We start from the raw sequence: 26,750 nt of genomic DNA, 5'->3' as shown, positions 1-26,750 counted from the left end.
CCGGCTAGGCTGCTGATCAACTGAACGCTGTCTCTGTCCACACCTTTGGGAACCCCTGGACCTGAACCTGTTGGGGTGGACCCCAACAGGTGAGTGCAGGGCAGGAGGGGTGTTTTCCTGCCTATCACAAATCTAAAAAATAATATACAATAAGTTTCTCTTCAGGCTCGGGACCAGCTGCGTGGCTTCACGCCAATGGGTGATGCAAAGGACTCTTGGAAAGTGAAGACCTTAGATGAGATTCTCCAGGAAAAGAAGCGACAGAAGGAGCAAGAGGAGAAGGCAGAGATAAAGCGCTTAAAAGATTCTGAAGACTGGGATTCCCTGCAGGAGGGGGAGCTGAGGGACCACCGCCATCAGGAACTCGCCCTACAGGAGGGAGGACTCCATGGAGGACAGAGGAGAGGACGATGATTCTTTGACTATCAAACCACCCCAGCAAATGTCACGGAAAGAAAAAGCTCATCACAGGGAAGATAAGAGGAGAAAAGAGAAACGCAGGCATCGTAGTCATTCAGCAGAAGGGGGCAAGCACGCCAGAGTGAAGGAGAGGGAGAGGGAGCACGAGCGCAGGAAGCGGCACCGAGAGGAGCAGGATGAACTCGCCGGGAGTGGGAGAGGCGGAAGCGGAGGGAGATGGCGGCGAGAGAGCAGTCCCGGAGCGAGAGGGACCGCCTGGAGCAGCTGGAAAGGGAGCGGGAGCGCAGGCTGTGGGAGCAGCAGAAGGAGCAGCGGGAGCAGCGGGAGCAGAGGGAGCTGCGCAAGGCGCGCGGGGGGGGGAGGGGGGGGGGGCCGGAGGGAAGCCTCTGCACGTCCCCGAGCAGGGCGAGAGGACCAGGCAGCCACCGGAGCCGCAGCCCGGCCGGGCCTCCGCGGGAGAGGTTTGAGCTGGGAGACGGCCGGAAGCCAGTGAAAGAAGAGAAGGTGGAAGAGAGAGGCCTGCTGTCTGTCCTACAAGACATCAGCTCGGCCGAGTCCTCCTCAGCGGAGTCAGGGTCGAGTTCTAAGGAGGAGGAAGCGGAGGTGGAGGAGGGGAGCAGCAGTGAAGAATCAGAGGAGGAAGAGGAGACTGGGAGCAACCCTGAGGATGCATCTGGACAGTCGGCAGAGGAGGTGAGTGAGGAAGAAATGAGTGAAGACGGAGAGCCAGAGGCTGAGAACCACATCCCCGTTGTTCGATTTGACCGAGGTTCCGGGGACAGTGAAGAAGGGGAGGAAGAGCTGGGCGAGGGCACCCCCCACTGCACCGCCCTGACGGGAGGCGAGTTCATGCCCGACTCCCCAGCCCTGTCGCCCATGGAGCCCAAGCAGGAGCTGCCCAAGTACCTGCCCGCCCTGCAGGGCTGTCGCAGTGTGGGGGAGTTCCAGTGCCTGAACAGGATCGAGGAGGGCACCTACGGGGTGGTGTACAGAGCCAAGGACAAGAAGACAGATGAGATTGTGGCTCTGAAGCGGCTGAAAATGGAGAAGGAGAAGGAAGGCTTTCCAATCACGTCGCTGAGGGAGATCAGCACCATTCTCAAGGCGCAACACCCCAACATCGTGAAGGTCAGGAAGATCGTCGTGGACAGCAACATGGACAAGATTTACATTGTGATGAACTACGTGGAGCATGAGCTCCAGAGCCTGATGGAGACCATGAAGCAGCCTTTCCTGCCAGGGGAGGTGAAGACACTGATGATGCAGCTGCTGTGCGGAGTGAAGCACCTGCACGACAACCGGATCCTGCACCGAGACCTCGAGACCTCCAACCTGCTGCTGAGCCACGCCAGCATCCTCCAGGTGGGCGACTTCGGGGGCGCGGGAGTATGGGTCCCCTCTGAAGGCCTACACCCCTGTCGTCGTGACCTTATGGTACCGCGCCCCAGAGCTGCTGCTGGGGGCCAAGGAGTACTCCACGGCCGTGGACATGTGGTCTGTGGGCTGCATCTTCGGGGAGCTGCTGACACAGAAACCGCTGTTCCCAGGGAAGTCGGAGATTGATCAGATCAACAAAGTGTTTAAGGACCTGGGGACACCCAATGAGAAGATCTGGCCCGGCTACAACCAGCTGCCGGCCGTGAAGAAGATGACCTTCACCAAGTACCCCTACAGCAACCTGCGCAAGCGCTTCGGGGCGCTGCTCTCTGACCAGGGCTTTGACCTCATGAACAAGTTCCTGACCTACTTTCCTGGGCGGAGGGTCACCGCAGAGGACGGTCTCAAGCACGAGTATTTCCGCGAGACCCCCCTCCCCATCGACCCCTCGATGTTCCCCACGTGGCCCGCCAAGAGTGAATAGCAAAGGGTGAAGCGTGGCACCAGCCCAAGACCCCCCCGAGGGAGGCCTCGGCTACAGCCAGCTGGGTGACAATGACCTGAAGGAGACCGGCTTCCACCTCACCACCACCAACCAGGTGGCCTCGGCCACAGGCCCTGGCTTCAGCCTCAAGTTCTGAGGTTCAGAGTAGACCCCAGAAACAGCGGGACCAGGGACCCAGTCCTGCCCCGATGACAGGTTGCTGCGGCCCGGGCTGCGGTGACGTGGCCTCGAGTCGAACTGCTGGCCTCATTTTCCAGATTTTGTTTCTATTTTGTCTTCGTTTGTAAATTTGTAGAATTAAACCTTATTTCCTTATGGGAAAAAAATAAATAAAAAAATAAATCCAGAACAAGAGATTAAATGAAAAAAAAAATAGGCGGTGAGTACACCCTGTAACCCATGATCATTGTGGGTGGTCTGTGGGGCACACACATGCCCAGGGAGGCGGGACAAATGGTAGCATCGCTCTAGCTCAGGGTGGGGCACCTTTTTTTCTGCCACAGGCCATTTGGATATGTATAACATCATTTGCGGGCCCTACAAAATTATCAACTTAAAAATCAGCCTGGCCCTGACCGGTTTGGCTCAGTGGATAGAGCGTTGGCCTGCATACTGAAGGGTCCCAGGTTTGATTCTGGTCAAGGGCATGTACCATGGTTGTGGGCACATCCCCAGTGTGGGGTTTGCAGGAGGCAGCCAATCACTGATTCTCATCTTTGATGTTTCTATCTCTCCCTCTCCCTTCCTCTCTGAAGTCAATAAAAATATATATTTTTTTAAAAAGACAGCAAATTAATGTGTGGCGTGTACTATATGATACTATTTATATAAAGTTTTAAAACAATAACAACCTATATATTGCCTTAACACCATGTGTTGTTTTCAACACTGCTATTACATATTGCTCATGAGTACATACACATATATTAAAAGTATGAAAGCATGCCCTGGCCAGGTAGCTCAGTGCTGTCCCATAAACCAAACGGTTGCCAGTTCAAGTCTGTTCAGGGCACATACTTAGATTGCAAGATCTATCCCTTGTGGGAGTACATATGGGAGGCAACCGATTAATGTTTCTCTCTCTTTTCTCCCTTTAAAAGCAGTAAAACATGTCTTAGGTAAGGATTTTTTAAAAATAAAAGTATAGCCGAAACCGGTTTGGCTCAGTGGATAGAGCGTCGGCCTGCGGACTGAAGGGTCCCAGGTTCGATTCCGGTTAAGGGCATGTACCTGGGTTGCGGACACATCCCCAGTGGGAGATGTGCAGGAGGCAGCTGATGGATGTTTCTCTCTCATCGATGTTTCTAACTCTCCCTTCCTCTCTGTAAGAAATCAATAAAATATATTTTTAAAAATAAAAATGAAAAAAAATAAAAGTATAGAAACATGTATGTCAATGATAACACACAAATTTCAGGATAAAAGTGCCTCAGGAGAAGGACAGATTAGCAGAGGAACACACAGGAGATTTAATGATATACCAATCCTTATTTCTTTTGGAAAAAGAGTGAGAAAATGAAATACAAAGCAAATATAGCAACATTAGATTTGATAAAGTTTGATAAATGCAAACATGGGTATTTATTTTGTTATTCTCTCTGCTTTCTGTATGCTTGGAATAGTAAATTCATCATCTAAACTCAGCCTGGCTTGCACCCTCTTCGCAATCCAGGCTGAGGGATCCCTTCCCCCCACCCCACCTGAGTGCACGAATTTTGTGCACCGGGCCTCTAGTTTAAAATAAAATGGGTGCATGAGATTTCATCACACTATCTCAGTAGAGTGCCAGGTAAGTTGACCAATCCTGGGGAAATTTTATAGCAGTGAACTTAACTTCTTTACTTCCTAGGGGCTAACAGAAAACCCATAGGACTTAGAGTCCAGAGGCCTGTGTTGAAGTTCCAGGGACTTCTACTACCTAGACCTCAGTCCGCAGGCCGACGCTCTATCCACTGAGCCAAACCAGTTCGGCAACAAAATATTTTTTAAAAAGAAAGGAAAACTTTGGTAGATGCAACTTACATGGTGATGAGGTTACGGGTGATAATTATAGTATTATGCATCATAAGTATACATGGTACACATACATATATGTGTATGTGACTTTTTAAAAATTAGATGCATTTAAAAATATATTTTATTGACTTTTAGAGAGAGGAGCTCTAGCCTGCAACCTGGTCATGTGCCCTGACTAGGAATGGAACTGGCCATGAAGTAATTTGATAAACATATTTCCTGAGTTGCTAATGCCACCCCTGGCAATGGGGCTTATTATTCTATTCCCTGGGGCTGTGTCCATTAGCACTTGCTCTGTTGCAAATGCCAGAAAACCCATTTCAAACAAGCTTAAAGAAAGACATCAACAACACAGAAGAACCTGCTTGCTCATAGGAACAAAAGTCCAGCAATGTGGGTGAAGTCCAATAGAGATTGGCCTAAAGCCTCAAACCCTGGCACCAGCTATAGCTGCATTTCTCAATTGTACACTGTCTCTGAATTTCACCCCCAGGGTACTCCTAGTAGAAGCAGCCTCAGAAACTCAAACCACTGAGTCCACTGGAAGAAAGTGTCTCTTCCTCTCTCTTTTCACTGAAATAGAAGCTTCCAAGAGCCTTATTTGTCTCCTCTCATCACTGGATCGCTGGCATCTACCATGTCGCCTGTGCATGGAATTTGCTCAATAGATCTTCAGTCAGCTATAAATAAATAAACCTCAGTAATGCTAGTGAATTCACTTTCATTTATTTCATTTTTAATTTGTATTTAAAAATAAAGATGTCATTGCCCTGGCCATTGTGACTCAGTTGGCTGGGCGTTGGACTGTGCGCCTAAAGGTGGCCGGTTCCATTCCCAGTCAGGGCACATGCCCAGGTTGCAGGCTAGAACTCCTCTCCGTAAAAATCAATAAAAATATATTTAAGTGCATCTAACTTTTTAAAATGTATGTTACATACACATATGTATATGTGCATTATATATACTTATGATGCACAATACTATAATTATCACCCATAACCTCATCACCCTGTAAGTTGCATCTACTAATGTTTTCCTTCCTTTTTAAAAAATATTTATTTTTATTTATTTATTTTTAACATATTTTGATTTCAGCGAGGAAGGGAGGAGAGATAGAAACAATAATGATGAGAGAATCATTTATTCAGCTGCCTCTTGCATGCCCCCTACTGGGGACCAAGCCCACAACCCAGGCATGTGCCCTAACAGGGAATGAAAACGTGACCTCCTGGTTCATAGGGCGACACTCAACCACTAAACCACACCGGCCATCCTGTTTCCGTTTCTGATGCCTGGTTCTTCCTTTCAGAAATAACCACTACCCTGAATTTTATTTATCATTTTGTTGTCTTTTATTTTAGTTTAAAAGTATATTTGTATTGATTTCAGAGCGGAAAGGAGAGGGAGATAGAAACATCAATGATGAGAGAGAATCATTGACGGATGACTCCTGCATGCCTCCTAATGGGGATCAAGCCTGCAACCTGGCTATGTGCCCCAATCAGGAATCAAACCGTGACCGCCTGGTTCATAGGTTGGTGCTCAACCACAGAGCCACTGTGGCCAGGCTCATTTTGTTGTCTTTTAAAAAATTATATATATACTTGCCCTGGCCAGTTTGGCTCAGTGGATAGAGTGTCAGCCTGTGGACTCAAGGGTCCCAGGCTCGATTCCAGTCAAGGGCATGTACCTTGGTTGTGGGCACATCCCCAGTAGGGGGTGTGCGGAAGGCAGCTGATCGATGTTTCTCTCTCATCGATGTTTCTAACTCTCTATCCCTCTCCTTCCTCTCTGTAAAAAATCAATAACATATTTTTTTAAAAAATTATATATATACTAGAGGCCCTGTGCATGAATTTGTGCACAGGTGGGTCCCTTGGCCAGCAATCAGGGCTGTCTCGACCATTCCCAATTGGGCCGATGTGGACCAGCTGGCCAATGAGGGACCACGGGAGGGCTCCAGGGCATGTCTGGCCCTCTCACCCAGCCATGATCAGCCAGACCCCAGCAGCAAGCTAACCTACCAGTTAGAGTGTCTGCCCCCTGGTGGTCAATGCGCATCATAGTGGCTGGTTGAGTGGTCAACCTAACAGTTGACCAATCGGTTGGACACTTAACATATTATGCTTTTATTATATAGGATATATATGTGAATACATACATATATGTTTATACATACATATATATGTATATGTTCACATATATATGTATGTATTAACAAATATGTATATATGTATATATGTGTGTATCATATATATGTATGTATAAACACATACTATTGATTATACATGTTTTTGAGCTTGTAAAAGTGGTTTCATTTTTAATGTATTCCTCTAGGACTTGCTTCTGTTATTTTTACTCAACATTAGAATCCATTGTATTATTAAGTATGAACTATACCAGTAGTTGTAAGTTTCTCACTGCTGTATTAAATTCCATTACATGAATAGATCAAAATTTATTTATGCTCTCTTATGCTTTCTGCCCTCTGTAAACTTTAAACTGCTCAAAAAATAAACAAATGAAATTTAAAAAATATTTTAAAGGCAGCATTGGTTCTGATTGGTTTGAGAACTACTGCTTTAAAGGAAGACATGCCCTGGTCAGTTGCTCAGTGGTTAGAGCATCAGCCCTTGGACCGGAGGGTCTCGGGTTTGATTCCTGCATGTATCTCGGGTCACGTGTGGGAGGCAACCAATTGCTGTGTCTCTCTCATGCCCATGTTTCTCTACCTTTCTTTCTCTCTCTCCTCCTCCCTTCTTCCTCCCTTCCACTGTCTCTCTAAAAATCAATGGGAAAAATTATCCTTGGGTAAGGATTAAAAATAAATAGCCCTAGCCAGTTTTGCTCAGTGGTTTGACTGTCAGCCTGTGGACTCAAGGGTCCCGGGTTTGATTCCAGTCAAGGGCACGTACCTCAGTTGCAGGCTCCTCCCCAGCCGGGGCCCTGGTCGGGGAGCGTGCAGGAGGCAACCAATCAATGTGTTTCTCTCACATAGATATTTCTGTCTTTATCTCTTCCACTCTTTCTAAAAAATCAATGGAAAAATATCCTCGGGTGAGGATTTACATAAATAAATAAATAACCTTATACATAAAAGTTCAAATTTATACCAAAACATTAGGACAAATGATAATCATTTTCCAGAGATGCTCTTTGCTTTATAAAAGGCTGTACCTTGAGATTCTTTTAAATAGTAAATGTCTCCATTCTATTTAAATAGAGTTCTATTTACCAACCTTGGCTTCCCTGGTTCACTCACAGGAGCATATCTATACGTAAACTGAGAAAATACTATAATCAGACAGGTGACAAAATCAGGCAGCCTTCGAATGTGTGCTGCCAAAGTATAATGTCAAGAAGGGGAGGAGTCTGTCATTCATTTCCTAAAATATAAGCATTCGAGATACATCTCTTTCTTGGTGATACATCTCTTTTTTGTTGGAGTTGGCTCTGCCTACTAATCCATCTCTGATTCTGACAGCCGAGTTTCAGCTGCCATTTCTTGCCTAACTTTGGCTGTTTTCCTCTGAGTAATAACACCATCTCTCTTCTTCTTCTGTTTTGTTGTTGTTGTTTTGTATAAGTGGTGGGATTTAATACTTTCCTCAGGATGAGTTCATTGAATATTCATATTCTGCTTATATTGTGAGGCAGCCACATGGGAAGTTGTAGTAGGATTTCCAAGCAAAAAATGGCAACTTTCATGAGAAGAGAATTATGTGTGGGGGTTTGGAAGTTGTGAATATGAGATTGAGCACAGCACATTCTATTTTAATACTGATTTGTACAAAATGGAACAGGTGATTTTAAGCAGTTGGTTAAAAATATTATAAAGCAGTTTTATTCAAAGAAAATTAAAGATATTTAAAAGCTGCTTTATTTTCACTTTGAAGAGTTTTCTTGAAAATCAGAGGTAAGGTTTTTGGGGGGGGAGAGTGCTAAATGCTACAATTTAATATATTTTAAGTGTGTTTTTTAAATTGATTTCATAGAGAGGAAGGGAGAGGGAGAGAAACATCAATGATGAAAGAGAATCATCAATCAGCTGCCCCTTATGCCCCCTACTGGGGATAGAGCCTGCAATCTGGGCATGTGCCCTGATCAGGAATCAAAACTCTTATCTCTGGTTCATTGGTCCAAGCTCAACCATTGAGCCACACCAGCCAGGCTACAATTGAACATTTTAAAAGAATCATTCATTTCCTTGCTTCCTTTGCTTGTTCTCTCCCTGTGACCTTGAGGTTCTTCTGTCTTTTCTAGCTGGTCTCTCCTGCTCCTCTCCTTAGTATCTCTTGTTCTAGGGCCTCATTTAAAGGCACCCTTATTGTTGTATCCCACCTTCTTCCCTGCCAGGAAAAGTGCCTCAGAATGAAATTGGCAAGATCTTTGGACAGCTTTTCTTTACTACTCTGATGCCAGGAAAGGGGAAATGGATATTTATACGGTCCATTTCCACAAGCTGCTTTACATTGTGGGCCAAGTTTTTTTTTTTTCTTTTTTAAACAATGATTAATATTTCTTGATTTACCGATTACCTGGCAAATCACACTAGACTAATCCAACTTATGAGTGAGGATTTGCTTAGATTTGGGCAGGGTTCAATTGAGCCTTCGCTGGGATGTTCAGAAGTGGGTTAATTGTTGGATTTTGTTTATAGCAATTGTAGAGTGTGATGTTCTACCATTTTGTTAAATCCTCTAACATTGCCATCTCTTATGTTGAAAATGGTCAAATATCAGCAATGTCCAATAATTCAACTTGATATTGTTGTAATGTACCCCGCAAATCACAGAAGGACGCCTCAAGAAGTCAAATTAAAGAGTCACATTTATTGCAATCCGAGACTATGAGGGGGCCATTCCCCAAATCTCATAGTAACAAGATGGTTGCAGCTCCAGGGTTATATAGGCAAAAAATCACAAAGGTATTAATTACATCCCAGGGTTTGGAATGAGGAACCTGGCTCGAAAAAAGCAGTTTACAGAAGCAGAATTAAGCATGTTAATTATAGTTTTGGGTCTCGGGGTCACTGAATTGACAGAAATACATTATCTAGAGCCCTTGGGTCTGGAATGAGGAACCTAGTTTGCAAAAAGCAGTTTACAGAAGCAGAAACATCATGTTATAAACACATTATCTAGAGCCCTTGGGTAACCTGGGTTAAACTTAGGCATGTTATCTAAATTACAGTTTTGGGTCTAGAGCCCTCTGACGTTGGGATAACTGTGCTGTCCTTCCCAGGTGAAGGAAAAATGTGCTTTCTAAGACCAGTATGACCACAACCCATGGGATATTCACATTACAATCAATAAGGCATTTAATCGAATGGAATGATTTATATAATTCAGAAAATCAAAATAACCTGTCCATTGTTAAACAAAGCAAATAGGTACATAAGCCAAACAGCAGGGTTAAAGTTAAACTATAATTTCTACCTGAGATGGTTGCTACCATACTTCAATATAACCAAGTCTAAGCTCATACCACTCACCTCACAACAGTCAGTAAGTCGAGCAACAAGGTGTTGGGACAAGGAAAGTGACTCTATTTGGAAAGCCAAGAAGATGGAAGCCCTGGTAGTGTCTCAAGCCCATCTTAAGGAAGTACAAAATGCAGGCTTCTTTTGTGCCTAGGGAAGGGGAAAACAGAAGGGGCAATAGGTGATTAATGACCCAAGACATGTGGGCCCCAGCAGGGGTCCGAGGCAGACTGTGAAACTTCTTTGTTCTTAGCCTATTGATTCTAGTCCATGTGAGCCTGGTCATGAGATTCCTGCAAATCTTTGATAAACAAAGATTTTTGTACTTATTTCCTTTATCTCCTTGGGAGAGGCACTTTCTGGTAAGGGGCTATTTTTGTAAAACTCAAGCTGCAAGCAGAATTCCTCTAATGATTAGCATGTCTATATCCAAGACTAAGCAGAAGCTATTAACCCAAAGGCCATGGGAATAGAGCAGGCTTGAATAAGATGGAGTCAGAGAGGCCGAAAATCACTCTGTTACATTCATAGATAATAAATATTTGTTGATTAGAACTGAATAGACCATAGAAATTATTCTATAAAAGATTTGAGGCAGTGTATAGGAAATGCAGACACTAATAAATTAACAAACTCATTAAGACCAAAGAAATTCTCAATTAACATAGGAGGTTTACACAAGGAGATATATAAGACAGATAAACACACTGTAAGGTCCTTCAAGATTGCAAGGGTTTTGCTATAAACTTGGAAGTTAACTTGCTGCACCACAATAACAATGACAAGAACATTTATTTAGCACTTATTATGTATGCAGCTTGGTGGCTAAGTGCTTGATATGCACTTTGCATTGAATTTCTACCACAAACCTCAAACCCATCTGGGTAATTATTATCTCCATTTTACAGATGAAAAGGTTAAAACAAAACTTTTATTATCTTGGAGGAGAAAACAGTTCAGTTTCTTAGAGCTACATTAAATTGGAAAAAAAAAATGTTGACAGTGTCAACATTGTTTGGGTAAACGCAGCAAATCTTTTGTAAGGATATGCTTTTGGTACCCTTGGCCTTGGGCAAAGATTCTGACTGAGAAGAATCACATGGGGACTCCCCCTCACCCCAAATTCAGACCCTATGGGTCCTTGCTCCTCAAAGTGAGGTCTTTAGGAAAGTATTATCAGCAGGGCTTAGGTTATTAGAAATGCAGACTCTCAAGGCCTCACTGCAGAAGGCACCAGAACCTTATTTTACCAAGACTCCCAGGTGACTTGTGTGCACATTAAAGTTGAGAAGTGTGGCTTTAAGTGTAGAGGAGTTCCCATGTGTCTGAATTCCAAACAGACTCCCCAGGTGATTCTCTTGTAGCCGATTAATGGTAAGATCACACTTTATAATACACTGCCCTAGGACATAATAACAAAATGCAATCCAACTGCTCACAGTTGGAGAAGCCAAGCAAGGGGTTGCAGTGGTTCTCAACCTTGGCTACACATTAGAATCACCTGGGAATCTTTTTAAAATCCTGATTTCTGGGCCTCATCTTCTGGAAATTGTGTTTCTTTGTTATGGCGTGGGGCCACAACATTAGTAACAAAGAAACACACGTGTGTACAACGGTTGCTCTATCCACTGAGCCAAACCAGCTAGGGCTGTATTTAACTTTTCTAAAAAATGATTTAAATTATTTAGCACTGGGCCAAAGTGAAACTGCAGTAAGATGAATGGTTTTTTTTGTGGCTGCAAGCACCCCTACCTACTCCAGGGTATCTGGTCAGATAGTATAGTAATTTCTATTTCTGGAAATTTGGGGTGGTCCAGAAAGAAAAATACTAGTTGACAGGTGGATTAATATGTAGTAGGGATCCCACTGTCAGGCCCTGCAAATTTCTCACATGTCCCTTAAAAAGTAAGTGTGGCCAGGGTGTAAGCCTTAGCGGGGTAAGGTGCAAATAGCCGTCCCAGCTTTATAACTAAGAAAACAGCTACCACAAGGGGGAGCAAAGTCACAGAATTAAAATCACAGTTGCCTGTATCCCAAAGTTCGGTCACCTGGATCTCTGGATTTTTAAGTCAAAGGCATTCTCCATATCCAGCTTTGTGAGGCAAAGTGAACTCTTAAATACGGGAAAGATAAGGAGAACCTGACAAAGAGAAAACTGTGAAAGAATAATTAACTTGTCCCAGCCGGTTTGGCTCAGTGGATAGAGCATCAGCCTGCAGACTGAAAGGTCCCAGGTTCGATTCCAGTCAAGGGCATGTAACTTGGTTGCGGGCACATCCCCAGTGGGGAGTGTGCAGGAGGCAGCTGGTCGATGTTTCTCTCTCATCGATGTTTCTGACTCTCTATCCCTCTCCCTTCCTCTCTGTAAAAAATCAATAAAAAATATTTTTAAAAAATAAATTAAAAAAAGAATAATTGACTTGTCAATCAGATTGAATGGCTGGATCAGAAGAGCTTCACCAAGGGAAAACCACGAATCAGTCACACACATCTCACTGCAGATGAATTGGTTTCACATGCATCATAGGAAGCAGAGTGGAAAATTAGGAAAACCGACTTTGGAGGCAATCTGCTATGGGCTGGAATTCTGGCCTCGGCAGGCCTTTCCACATTTACTGAACTTTCCAGATTCTCATCTGCAAAATCAGAACAATGCTGTCCACCTTGTTGGGTTCTTGTAAGAAGGTTTGCAAAATGCTCTGTTTGGTGGGTGGGACCCAGTCCTCAGCAACAATACAATGGTGGCTTACTAATACTGACATTAACATTCAAGAAAATTTATTGACTGTTTATTGGACACCATGATGAAATCAAAGATAATTAAGATACTGTCCCTAAATTATTATTATTAATTTTTCATCCTCACCCAAGTGTATGCCTTTATTTTATTTTTACTTACAGTATTTATTTTTATTGATTTTAGAGAAAGAAGAAGGGAGAGAGAAACATTGATGTGAGAAAAATACATCAAGGCAACTATATGTGCCCTATCTGGGGTTCGGACTTGCAACTTAAGTATGTGCCTTGACTGGTAATTGAACCCACAACCTTCTAGCTCATGGGATAACGCTCCAACCAACTGAGCCACACTGGCCAGGGCTTGTCCTTGGGTTTTAAATAGCTTTCTTTCAAAGACTAAAACTGAGATAATAATAAATTGCATTTCTCAGGTGTAAATATAAAGTAAATTCCAGCCCAGCTGGTGTGGCTCAGTGGTTGAGCATCAACCTATGAATCAAGGGGGTCATGGTTTGATTCTGGGTCAGGGCACTTGCCCAGGTTTCAGGCTCGATCTCCAGTGTGGGGCGTGCAGGAGGCAGATGATCAATGATTGTCTCTCATCATTGATATTTCTATCCCTCTCTTCCTCTCTGAAATCAGTAAAAATATATTTAAATAAATAAATTCCAGTAACACCATGGATGGCTGATATGAATCACATTTAGATTTAACTACACAATCGCAAAGCAAGATCCTTGCCTCTGGTCTCTCTCTCCCCATGGCCAACCTATCTTTCTACACTGCCAACAGTTATCTTTATAAAACATGTATGTGATCATGACACTTCTCTACTTAAAAGGCTCCCTGCTGTCTGCAGAACTGTGTCCAAGAGCTAAGCACAGGAGGCCTCTCCCAGCTGGCCCTGACCTTCCTCCCAGCCTCTGCTTTGGATATGCTGGCTCTTCACCCTCAGCTCTTACACAAGACAGTTCCACATGAAATTAGGGCAGTCAGGGTTCCAGAGTTAATCTCTTGTGTGCAAAGTGGGGGAGAAAAACAACTTAAATTTTTAATATTTTCCCTTACATTCTAGCCTGTTATAAAGTAAAAAGATTTGCTTAAAAACACATTTTTAGCCCTAGCCGGTTTGGCTCAGTGGATAGAGCATCAGCCTGTGGACTGAAGAGTCCCCGTTCTATTCTGGTCAAGGGCATGTACCCGGGTTGCGGGCTGGATCCCCAGTAGGGGGCGTGCGGGAGGCAGCTGATCAATGATTCTCATCATTGATGTTTCTCTTTCACCCTCTCCTTTCCTCTCTGAAATCAATAAAAATAATGTTAAAAAACATTTTTTAAAGCTGTGCAATTAAAAACAACGCGATGATCAATTGAAACATGCATGTATATGAATATTTTTCAGCTCTCAGGGATCTGGTATTTTAGTGGAGGACATCTTGTAACTCCATTTGCAATTGTCTGGGTATGATTAGCTCCCCCCCCCCCCCCCCCCCAATGCAACCCGTAAACTCTCTGGGTTGACCAAACTACTCACTATTCATCCATTAAGTCCAGTTCAAATACCATTTCTCTGGAAAGCCTTTCTTCCCAAATCTCTTTTCTCCTTCCTCAGGGCTCCCAAAGCTAGGAGTATTTCTCTTACAGCGTATTGTGCCGCCTGTAATTATTTATTTATATCACAATAGATATGAGATCCTTCAGGGCAGGGTCTGAACCACTGAGTCCCTCGCTCTTAGCTCGGCGTTTGGCCTGCAGGAAGAACTTGGATACATGAATGAATGAACGATTGAAGCCTAAAATTCCCTACTCTTCAGATTTTGCAGGGAAAACATTTTATATATACTGCTGTCAAAAAGGTAGTGACCTCCTAAGTGCGACCTATTCCCACTCCCGCCTTTCCCACCGTCCTAGCTCCCCGAGCTACTGCGAGGATGGGAGAATATTGTATTGAGGTGGGGTATTTTCTCCGCTTCGATTGAGGAGCTTCGCCTTCCTTTGATTGTGAAAAGCCACGTCGTTCACAATTCAGTCTCGTTTTCCTACTGGGGTCCAGCATCTGGGAGTCACATCCTTTCTGTCATGGGGACATCCAACTCTGGATTTCTGCCATGGGGTCTGAAAAGAGGCCCCTCCAGGTCTCCCACCCTCGGCCAAAGAAGAGTCCCAGGTTGGGAAGAGGTTTCCCAGCGTCTGGGACAGCGATCCCGGCCGCGCCAACCAAGCGCAGGGAGGCGCGAGGCCGGGGCGGGGCTGCGCTTGGCCACGGGAGGCATCCATCTTCCCAGACCGGACCGGCCTTCCCCCCACCCGGCGGGGCGGGGACGGAGGTTGGCAGGGGCGACCGTGCAGTCCCCTCCCACGAGTCGGCCCCATCTCTCCGGTCGCCGCCTGCAGCTCACTCGCCGAGAGCCGGGAGCCGCGGGCCGCGGGCGCGCCGGCAACTTCGCGGCCACTGGGGGCGCGGCTCCTCCCGGCGCGAGTGCGAGTGTGGCCGGCGGCCTCCGGGGGGCAGCAGCGGAACGGGAGACGGGGAGACAGCGGCAGCGTCGGCGCCCGGTGGCTAGGAAGGCAGAGGCCCCTCGTGGAGCCGGCTCTGGAGACCTGAACTCCGGCGGGACTGCGCCCAGGACGCGTTGGAGCGGCGCCCAGCCGCCCTCCCGTCTTCCGCGGGACCGGCTGTAGGATTGCGATCCCTCTGCCCCGGTGGCGGCGGCAGCCTTTGCCGACGGAAGCGCGGCGGGCGCGGCAGCAGCATCCCCACCCGGCGGGACCCTGAGCGCGGAGCCGGCGGCTGGAGCAGGAAGGGAGGTTGGCTGCGCCCGCGGTGCGCACGTTCTCCGGCGCCCGCCCTCCCCCGCGGGCCCTGCCCCGAGCGCCCGGTGCGGTTTCTAACAATGGTGCGGAGCGCCGGCGCGAACCCCGCGTCCGCCCAGCAGTCGTAGAGGAAGTGGCCGGGCTCCGGGCGGGGTGGGCAGGGAGACGCCCCCCGCCACTCGCTCGCTGGAGTTCGTCTGCGCGCCTGGCCTCTCCGGGCCCCCGCTCCGGGCACCCTCCGGATCACCGACGGCTGCTTGACCCGGGAGCATGGTGCCGGCGCCCGGGTTAATCTAGTGCTCGGCTCGCTCCCTTTTTCCGCCTCTCCCGCCTCTCCTTTACCGCCTGCCGGTGCTGCCTCGGTTCCTGGCGTGTGGGAGCTCAGCTCTCCGCCTCTCCAAGGGGACTGGTTTGTGACCACCTAACCGAACTTGCCCATTGAAAGCAAACCCACAACAGCTGGATAATGTCCACTCCGAGCAGATTCAAAAAGGACAAAGAGATCATAGCCGAGTATGAAAGTCAAGTCAAAGGTAAGGATGGGAGCGGCCGCCTCGCTCCTTTTGTGTGCTTTCTTGTCATTGTGCTCTCGGGGAGTTGCATTTCTAACTTGGGGTCTGCGTCGGAGGGAGGTTGCGAGGGACACTTGGAGCGCCTGGCCGAGCCACCGGGGGCTTCGTCGTACAAGACAATCCCAGTCCCAATACGAGTCCCGTCAAACCCCCGGGAGCTGGGAAACCCGGTGGTTTTCCCTGGCTGCCAGCGCGCACCTCCTAAAGGGCTTTAACTTAACCACCGCCTTCAGCTGGGCAACTTACATGGGCGGCAGGCAGCACCCGCGGTTCCTGCCCAGCTCTCCCCGTCATCACGATCCCTATTATTCTTTTAAAATGATGCCATTGTCACACCACAATTTTTTTATAGGAGTCATTTTCTTGAAGTCAGGACACCAAGTGGTCTAGAGCTTCATTGGGTGCAGGCAATTTTGACATTGACACTGTTCACTCTTCATTTCTTAGGGCGAGGCCCCCTTTATAGAACAACTCCCGGGAAGCCTGGCAGTTCAGCCGAGCAAGGACTAGTAGATCCGACTCCTCCTTTCCAGAGGGCCGGAATTCTCACTGCCATCTTTCACCCTCACCCGGGAATAGGAATATTGCTTTATCATTTGCTGGAAGCCACTTGCATGTGAAATGAAGATTTGAATATTTCAGTAGTTGACACTTACATTGTCAACTAATGAAGGAACCTACTTAAGGTTGACTGAACATTTTTACGTGCTTTTGTGGTTTGAGAGAGAGATATTTTCTCTCTAGAACAAGTATTTTGTGTTGCCGTTGAAGTGTTTCATAAACATGGATGTTTATTGTGCCCCCCCCCCCCCCCACCTCTTTTGTGGTCTCTCAGGGTAGCTTTCTCTATTGAGACAATGGATGGAGTGTGGAGGTACCTACTGCTCTTTGGAATATTCAATGCAAAGTTCATTAAAATTGCTCTGTAGACACCTGTGTTTGTACAGCTACAGTCTTAGGAAAGGCGTTCCTGTACTTGCCTTGGGTGTTCTTTTGTGTGGTCAAGTTGTGAAAATGCCTGGCGTCCTGGGAAAGGACCTATCACCTGAGCGTGGGTCTGGACCAGCTCAGCCTGACGCCAGGCGCACAGTGTACCAGCCCAGGGGCTCGGGTTTCCTTTCTGCTGACCCCTGCAATGGAGTTAAGCTAAACATGGCTCGGGAAGATGTTTATCCGCTTGTAATTCAGATAATTTATACTTATAGGACCTGGTTCCATTGACCTGGACGTTTTATTAGCAGAGAAGTAATTATTTCTTTAGAGACAGGAAAACTTGGTAGTAAGCACATCCTTCTTTTCTTTTCTTTTTTAACAAATATATTGCACGAGCCGGCAACCCAGGCATGTGCCCCTGACCAGAATTGAACCTGGGACCCTTTGGTCCGCAGGCCCACGCTCTATCCACTGAGCCATTCATTTTCTTAATGAGTCCAGCACAGCTTAAACTCTCTCATTCTATGGTAGAACACCTGTTCATCGTCACTATTCCTCTGTGCAGTGTTCCACATGGCTCTTTGTGGCAGGTCCTCCATGGGTGGCAGTCTGGCTTTCCCGCTGCATGTATTTCCTAGTATTGGCTTAGTTATTTCTGCTCTAAGGCCATTTGTCCATGATCAAGTTCTTATCTGAAAAATATTCTCATGATTAATTTCTTTCAGAGTATGAATTCTATAGTTATATGTGTTAACGTAAAAAAAACCATTGAAACCTGTAAAGAATTTTTGTGAGTTTATTTGAGCCAAACTGTCGATATATGCCAGGAAGCAGAACCTCAACAAATTGAGATAGTGCTCCGGAGAATTGCGGGGTTACATCCGTATTTATACATTCCAATCAAAGGAGGAACATAGGTGGGTTACATGAAATTCATTGGTGATAGATTAAGGAGATGGGATTAAGCGAATCGGGGTGGGGGGGTGGGGGGTGGAGGTGGGGGTTGGGGGGGAACCTCTGGGATAGGATAAAAAGTAAAATGATGGACACATACTTAGGTGGGTGTAGGAGCAATTAACATGATGATGAAGGAATTTGTGGTATCTGTCCTGGGGCCCAGCACATTTGGTTGTGCCCCAGGGGCTCCAGATACAGGGAAGTCACAAGTTACCCAGACATTTCAAGGGTATGTTATCATAGATGCAAAAAGACAGATAGGCTCAGTTAAGGTACAGGTTGACCTTGTCAGTGAAGATACTAGCCTAGGACGTAACTGCCCACCATAACTGCTTTTAGTTAAAGTTTAATTTCAGACCATCCTTTGTGGTTACTTTAGGTCTCCGAGTCTGCAAAACTGCCATGCAGGCCTCTCCTGAGCTTGTCAGGTCAGCATGTGGCCCCTTTCGTCCACATATGGTTACTTCTGTGCATAGACCCTCTACATTAATTAAAAAGCAATCAAATGGGAGGTGTTGCAATGTTTAAAATGTGTGTATGAACATGGTGGAGATTATTTTTGGAACAAATTTTATCCCACAAAAAGTGACCTCTCCTCTATTCCCTTCAACCCTAACTGATACACACCCTGGAGTCCTCAGGCCGCTTTATGACTCTTTACTGCACTTGACCTGCCCTTCTCATGAGGACCTGTGAGCAGACTTGAATTACCTCTCCAGCAACACTTGCATGTCTTCTAACCTAGAACATTATATCCATATGCAAATATGGGAGTAGGGGATACTGTGAAGTCAGACCATGCACACATTTAATGGCACAGATTCAGCTGTACTTGTATACAAAATCAAGAAGAGAGTGGGAGAGAAATGCTGTTTAAATAGTGCTTGAGGCCCCTGTTCTACAGTGAGAGTAGGTTCTTGTTTTTGTTTTTTTTATTTTTTATTTTTTTTATTTTTCGCTTAAAGTATTACAAAGGGTATTACATAAGTGTCCTTTTTCCCCCCCTGCCCTTGACAAGCCCCTGCCCTCCCTTACCCCCCAGTGTCTTATGTCCATTAGTTATGGTTATATGGGTGGAGAGTAGGTTCTTTAGTAAGGATGGCACGAGAGCCAGGACTCCGATTTTCTGTTTAATTTCCTGAGTCCTTTCAGGCTCAGTGTCTTACCCTACCAGAGTGCTAATCCGGTGTTTAAAGACACAGTGTGTGTTTTTGGAACAGCCAGCTCTTTTAATTCTAGCCAGTTATTTCATCTGATGAAAAACAAAAGAAATGTGGCCTGTCTATTGCTGAAGGAAAACTTGATTGTGTTGGCCTCATTAGGAGAAGATGTAGGTCTGTTCCCAATGAATTAAGCCACAGATATTGGTCTCCCTGGGTGAATTAGGTATATGAGTGATTTCAAAACTCTTTTTTTATTATGTGTGTTTTTTCTTATACTCTCTCATTTCCCTAAAACAGTTGCATTTATTTCAGAATTTCTGATATAATGTTTTGATCTAAAGGAATGACTCCAGATGTGGATTTTGCCACTGTGGCTGTCTGCACATGTTTTGGGAACAGATTTTATGGAGCTCTTGTCAACCGTGAAAAGAACTATCCTAGGTGATAATGTATAATTTTATGTGTAACATTATAAATGTATCTAGTTAGATGTATCATATTGGGCAAGTCATTTAGCTTCCGTCTGGGTTTTGAGTTTCTTCTCTATAAGATAAGGAGTTTGGACACTCTCATCCTAAGGGTCCTTGAGTCTAATCAAAGATGTCATGTCAATTCATATTAATCACCTAGTAAAATTTTCATGCCATTTCGCATTTTCTCTCAGCTGCCATGTGTTGGGGAGAGTTATCTTTGCTTTCACTTTTTTTCATAATGAATTCACAAACACTGTGTATTGAGTACTCAGGGAATTAAAATGTAATGCAATAGAGAGTACATAAACATAATAAAACCATGTTCAGAAAAGTATAGCAGAACTTTAAGAGGAGAATTGGGAATCATACAAGTAGTTAAAGAATAGAATAGCCATGGCTGGTGTGTTCAGTGGTTAGAGTGTCAGCCTGGGCACTGGAGAGCTGTGGGTTCGATTCCCAGTCAAGGGTAGGTACTCGAGTTAAAGGTCCTATCCCTGCTCCTGGCCAGGGCATGTGTGGGAGGCAACCAATTGATTGTCTCTCTCACATCGATGTTTCTCTCTCTTCACTCTCTCTTCCTCCCCCTCCCTTCTCTCTCTAAAAAGAAAATTCAATGGAAAAACAATATCCTCATTCCTCCATTGAGAATTAAAAAATTTAAATATATATATATACATATGCATATACATCCTATATAATAAAAGGCTAGTATGCAAATCGACCGAATGGCCGAACGACTGGTCGCCATGACACACACTGATAATCAGGGGGCAGACGCTCAACGCAGGAGCTGCCCCCTGGTGGTCAGTACGCTCCCACAGGGGGAGTGCCGCTCAGCCAGAAGCCCTGAGCTGGGCTCATGGCTGGCGAGCGCAGCAGCAGTGGCAGCATCCTCTCCTGCCTCTGCGGCAGCAGTCGCACATCCCCCAAGGGCTCCTGGACTGCAAGAGGGCGCAGGCCAGGCTGAGGGACCCCCCCACCCAGTACACAAATTTCGTGCACCGGGCCTCTAATGTATATATACACTGAGTGGCCAGATTATGATGACCACCCCATCAGTACTTCATCGACACTTCCAAAAATACTGAATATTGAAAACTTCCTAAGCAAATACTCTCAAGGTTTTATTATTATTATTTGCATAACTAATTCACTCAGTGTATATACATATGTGTGTATATAGAGGAAGAGAAAGACTGACAATTTTATGCATGTTGGTCAGCTTCCCAAAGATTTAGAATCCAGAGAAATTAATGTCTTGTTTGTACAGGCCCTTAAAAAGCATGACTGGAAAAGTGTATGAAACGCAAACCATTTGACTGTGCTACTTGTTAGCATCTCTGGCAAAAAGCTTAGCAGTGGAAAAGAGTGTTAACAAGTGGCTCACCAGGGATTTGGGGACCATCGGTGGGTGTTAATGATCTATGTAATTTTTGAATTCTGCAACCAAAATAGTGTGGAGCACATATGAAAAAATACCCGTTCGTATATGGGAACCCAAAGAATCAAAAACCATTTCGAGAGGTGGGATGCATGGATGGGCAGTTGTGTTTTCTTTTAATAATGCTAGTTGTTAGTTGCCAAGACTTGACAGCTATTATTTGCAGTGTTTTCCTAGGAATAATCTCATACTCATCTACGTGCCACATGTACAGGAAATGCCAAGGCAATCTGTTGTTCTTCGACTACTCAGCTGCCTGGATTACAAACAGTCCGTTTTGGTAGCAGATGGAACATGAGCAAATGCCAGTTCAATTTGAAATGACCCCATGTCATGCAATAGATTTTAACAGGGAAAGTAAAAGTGCCATTGTCATTTATATGGAATCTATGTGTACATCTAATGTTCTTGCATCTATGTGGAATAGAAAACAGCAACAACTTAAATGATGAATTGAAACTTTATAGCTAGGAGGGACTTTAAACACTTCCTGTCCTACTCTCATTTAAATTGTTGCTGTTTTCTATTCCACATTATTAATGTGTAATTCTGAGGCATAATTACAGAGTTACACAGGTAACTACTAGGGACTGGAACCCAGCTCACCTGCTTTCCAGTAGCAGGGGTTTTCTTTCAGATTCCTCACAAAGTAGAGCAGAGGTAGATAGAACACTTACCTATTCAGACTTTATATGCGTTGAAGGAATCATAGCTTGACTGAAGAGAGAATAGCAACTCTGGTCTGTGAGCATCAATTAATGAAATTGATGAACTGTAACTACATTGTTTTTTTCAACCAAGATCCTTTTAAGAAACCACAGTGCCCAAGCAGCAGTTTCACATGCTGGCCTTCAGATCAAGACAGACAGTGGTGAATACATACAAATGCAACTTGCTTGGTATTTTGATCAAGCTGATTGCAGTCATTGCAATAAGCCCTCTTATGTTGCCCAGAAAACCTGATTAGTTAGATGGAGTTCAGAGCATATTAAGGAACTAGAGGCCCGGTGCATGAAAATTCATGCACTGGAGGGGGCGTCCCTCAGCCCGGCCTGCCCCCTCTCACAGTCCGGGAGCCCTCAGGGGCAGGAGGCGACCTGGCGATCAGGAGAAGGTGACTCCCCATCACACCTCTGCTGCTGCCACTGCTGGCAGTGCAAGCCTTGGCCGGCCCTGGTTACCTGAGCCTTGGGTGGCCCTGAGTGGCTGGGCAGCCACCATCCAAGGCTTGCCTGCGCCTGGGGCCGGCCCTGGGTGGCTGGGGGGCTAAGAGGGCTGGGGGACTCCGGAGGCAGGAGCGTGGAGTGGCTAGGCCCGCCTGGGAGTGAGCCCAGCTTTGCCACGTGCCTGCCACCCAGGTGGGGCTGAGGGGACTGGGCACAACATATTTGAGGGTGGGGCAGTCAATTAGCATATTCCCTCCTTATTGGCTGTGGGCGCCGCCATCTTTGTGACGGTGTGAGGGTCAATTAGCATATTCCCTCTTTTTTAGATAGGTTAGTTTTGGAGAAATTTTTGAGCAAAAGCATGTCCTGAAACACAGCGAGGGTTGGAGTAAACCTCAGCTCTGACCATGAGATGGGTGTGTTCACTCCTGTGCTATGTGCTATGTGGTCCAGCTTAGGAGCCACACACTCTCAACTCTGGTTCTGATTTGAGAGTTTATTTGTGGATTGACCAGACAAACCCTTATTTCATTCATGCTACCCATTTTCACTTCAATTCAGAAATCTAAGAATTAGAATAAAGAAGTGGGAGTATGTCTGATCACTCCATCTATTTTTGTTTTAGTAGTTTGAAGGCAGACATTGGGATTAGAGACAGTTCCTCGAAGAGATTTTTTTGGTTCTTTGAAGGTGTTTTTATTTGTTGGTCCTAGTTTCTTGTTTATTGAATATCCAGTTGATATCTCGAGATGAGAAAGAGTGGAACATAGTGTTTAAGAGCAGAAACTTTGGTGTGAGCCAGGCAGCCCTGCCACTAATTAGATGTGTGACCTCTAAGAGTCAATTTCTTCATTTGTAAAATGGGGTTAGTAGTATACTTGCCTCCTTGTCTTTGTGAGGCTTCAGGGAGGTGATTTGTGGAAAGCATTTACAACAGGCTTCGCACATAATAAACAGTCAATAAAAATTAGTAGTTGTTCTCTGTTTAATTTTGGTTTTCTTTACATCTCTGCTTTTGTTACATTCTGACTCCCAGCTCCTTATAAGGTGGATTTTATATTGTGTCTTTATTTATTTTTTTATCTTAGTATAAGTAACAGAGCCTAAAAGCACATTCCTAAGCCGCCATGTGTTTCCTTATAACTTCTGTTTTAAACTTTCTCTTTGTTCAGCAATGCTATATGGAAAATTGAAGCCCAGTCAATGGATTTTACTTACCCATGGTGAAAAGAATTCTCATGACATCAGATAAAGTCACTGACTTAATTTCATGGTCTTGAGAAAAAGATTTTCTTTGAAAATCAATATAGAAATGAAATTTTCACTTATAGCTGCTTATTTGCTTCTGCTTCATTAGAAAGCACTTTGGCCAGGCTGGTGTGGCTCAATGGTTGAGTGTCAGCACATGAACCAGGAGGTCATGGCTCGATTCCCAGTCAGGGCACATGCCCAGGTTGCAGGCTTGATCCTCAGTAGGGGGCCTGCAGGAGGCAGCCGGTCAATGGTTCTCTGTTATCATTGTTTCTGTCTCTCTCTCTCTCTTCCTCCCTCTCTGAAATCAATGAAAACATATTTTTTAAAAAGGATTTTTTCAGCTTTATTGAGATATAATTGACATATAACCGATAGCACTTTGATATTAAAAGTTATCTATATACCCTGGCCGGGTAGCTCAGTTGGTGATTGCAGGCTTAATCCCCAGTCAGGGCACATGCAAGAATCAATCAATGAATGCATAAATAAGGGGAACAACAAATCAATATTTCTCTCTCTTTCTCTCTTTCTCCCGCCCCACCCCCTGGTCCTTCCCACCCTTCCTCCCTTTCTCAAAAAATCAATCAATCAAGAAAAATTTGAAAAATTACCTATGTATCTCCTGATATAGGGCCTTATTAAACACTAGTGACCCAGTGCACAGATTCGTGCACATTGAAATGAAATTAATTAGAAGGTGGCCAGCGGGGTGGGACTGGGCGAGATGGACCGGACACACCCTGGAGCCAACCTCCTGCCGGTCCCTACCTGGCCAGCACACCTGGGGTGGCACTGTGGCTCGAAGGGTGTCTGTGGAGTGAGTGGGGTCCCTCTGGCAGGTGGGGTCCCGCGGCCTGGTGGTGTGGCCCTGCAAGGAATCAGGCTCCCTCCTCTCTGGTTCCGGGGTGCATCACCCGAGAACCACCGCTGCCAAGTCACTGCAGCTCAGCAGCTCCTGTGTTGAGCGTCTGCCCCCTGGTGGTCAGTGTGCATCATACCTACCAGTTGGATGGTTGGATGGTCGCTTAGCCTTTTATATACATAGATTATTGAATGAATAGAATAATAGTTTTGGATTAGTATTTCTTTATAGGGTTAACCAATAAAAATTTGGAGCTGTAAAACAAATTAAAAGTTTAATTGAGGTCTTAAAGGATTCAAATCCAAGAGACACAGTCAGGTAGCAACTCAAAATGCTCTCTGGAGAGAACAAGGAAAGGCAGGGTTTATAAAGGCAAAACCCACAAAATGAAATTCTTTAATGCAAATGAAGGATTGCTGACTAGGTTAACAGGGATTGGTTAGTTCCAGTATGCAAACTAGGGAGGCGAAAACTACAAAAAGGAAGTAAAGCCATAGCTGGTTTGGCTCAATAGATAGTGTTGGCCCGTGGACTGAAGGGTCCTGGGTTCAATTCTGGTCAAGGGCACGTACCCCAGTTGCAGGCTCTGATCCCTGGCTCTGGTCAGGGTGTGTGTGGGAGGCAACCAAGTGACTCTCTCACATTGATGTTTTTCTCTCTCCACCTCTCCCCCTACCTTCCACTCTCTCTAAAAATCAACAGAAAAATATCCTTGGGTAAGGATTAACAAAAAAAAAAAAGGAAGTAAAATCCATATATGTTTAGGTAGCAGTTGTTCCAAGATGTTTATGGTTGGGCCCTGAGCTGAGTTTAGCAACAGTTTTAACAACTTAATAGCAGCTCTGAGAACTGAGGCACAAGATGTGCACAGGCCCCACTTCCCTAGTAGGCTCCTGACTCTATATTACGTGACTCCCTTAGCAGTGCTTCTTCATTTTTTTTTTTTTTTTTTTTTTTTTTTTTTACTATCAATAGTATAAATTAACATGGTGGACATTCAGAATTATCTAGTGTGTTCAATGAAGTATCGCCACAAAATTAAACTGAATTCAAATTGTGTATAACTTCTTTAGAAAGTCACAAAGCTGGAAGCAATCTAAATGTCAGACAGTGGGGAATGGTTAACTAAATTCCACCGGGGAGTGGCTGACTAACTTGTGTACAGGGATCATTACGCAGTCATTAACAATGGTCTTTGAAGAATGCGGAAGTTTCTCACAATAATTATTTTTTTTAAAAAAGAGACTATGGTTATGACAAGCTAAATGGACACACAGTGATGCCATGTACATGCCTGTCATATCCGGTGGTGGGGTTTCAGCATGAGGAGGAAACCTAGTCTAATTTGTCATTCGACAAGTAAAAGAAAAAGGTCATTTTCCCCAACTCAGATGTTCCATGAAGCCAAAAGTTTACAATAATCGTAACAGCATCCGGCAGTCACTGATTACTAATGGTGTGCAGGTCACTGTTGTGGCTGCATTGCGTGGCTGGACTGGGCTTTATATGTACACACCAAGCTGGAATGCATAGCAGAAGGCAGGAGGAATTTCCGGGGAGTTCTCCTGCTTAGCATAGGTTGTACTTCCTGTATTTTCGGACCATGGTATACCCGCCCCTTGATAGGTTTCCTGGTTTAATGCAGGAATCTCACTTTGAGCTTCACCCTCCCTCAGCATGGGGTGGGGCAAGGTAAATCCAAGGAAAATTGAGTCTTGGATTGAACCTCTTGATAATTGATTTGTCCACAGGACCATGTCAAGCTTCTTGGTTACTTACAACTCAGTGATACACTTTGGTTTTTCTTTGCTTTGAGTTCAGCCAACAGTGTGTGTGTGTGTGTGTGTGTGTGTGTGTGTGTGTGTGTGTGTGTTAATATTTTGCTTTTGTCATTTAAGTTTTTAATTCATCTGAAGTTTGTTTTTCATATTGTGAACCAGGGGGATTTATTTTTCATATGGACGGCCAAATTTTTTTAGTTCCATTTGTTAACTAGTCCCTTCTTTTAAGAAGTGATCTTCTAGCTACTTGTGTCCTGACCAAATTTCATATATGCATGAGTTTATCTCTGGACACTCTATTGTGTTTCATTGGTTAAGTTATAGATTCTTACACCAATATTACATTATCTTAATTACTATAGCTTTATATTAAGTCTTTATATCTGGTAGGCCAAATTTTCTTTCTTTGTTCTCTTTCCGAAGTTTCTTTGTGATCTTGGTTTTTTCTTTTCCAAATACATTTTAGAATCAGGTTTTCCTTCCATGGAAAACCTATTGGCATTTTGATTGAGACTGCATGAAATTATAAGGCAGTTAGAAGAGAATTGGCATCTATATGATAATCTTCCTACCCATGAATACGAATATTTCTGTTTATTAATTTTAAAAATATTTTACTGTAAAGTTTTATATTCCTTATGTTTTTGTTAGATATGTTATAATTAATTTTTATTGCTAATGATCATGAGATCTTTTTTTTAAGTTGTTTTTAAATTGTTTCTGGTGTACAGAAATACAATTTATTCTGCATATTGGTCATATGTCCAACCACTTTGCTTGTCTATTATTATTTCTA

The 26,750-nt window shown here is 44.7% G+C and overlaps 1 protein-coding gene and 1 pseudogene across 2 annotated transcripts in view; both read left to right on the top strand.

Moving 5' to 3' along the window:
* The first annotated feature begins 195 nt into the window (after positions 1-195).
* On the top strand, positions 196-2,472 carry LOC139005402 (cyclin-dependent kinase 11B pseudogene; annotated as a pseudogene).
* Positions 2,473-15,401: 12,929 nt separating this feature from the next.
* Positions 15,402-26,750, top strand: part of SRGAP1 (SLIT-ROBO Rho GTPase activating protein 1) — a 255,335-nt gene continuing 243,986 nt past the window's right edge. The window contains exon 1 of one of the 2 annotated variants that reach the window (XM_070409810.1): positions 15,402-15,885. In XM_070409810.1, the coding sequence (XP_070265911.1) occupies positions 15,819-15,885 (67 nt within the window). In that variant the 5' untranslated portion in view covers positions 15,402-15,818. The remainder of the gene's footprint in view (positions 15,886-26,750) is intronic. The other variant, XM_070409811.1, reaches the window with a different exon arrangement.

The sequence above is a fragment of the Myotis yumanensis genome, unplaced genomic scaffold, assembly GCF_028538775.1.
Source record: "Myotis yumanensis isolate MYYU_CA2020_CCGP unplaced genomic scaffold, mMyoYum1.0.hap1 SCAF_3, whole genome shotgun sequence".
NCBI classification, from domain to species: domain Eukaryota; kingdom Metazoa; phylum Chordata; class Mammalia; order Chiroptera; family Vespertilionidae; genus Myotis; species Myotis yumanensis.
The sequence above is the reverse complement of the archived record's forward strand: the minus strand, read 5'-3'. Positions and strand labels throughout refer to the sequence as shown.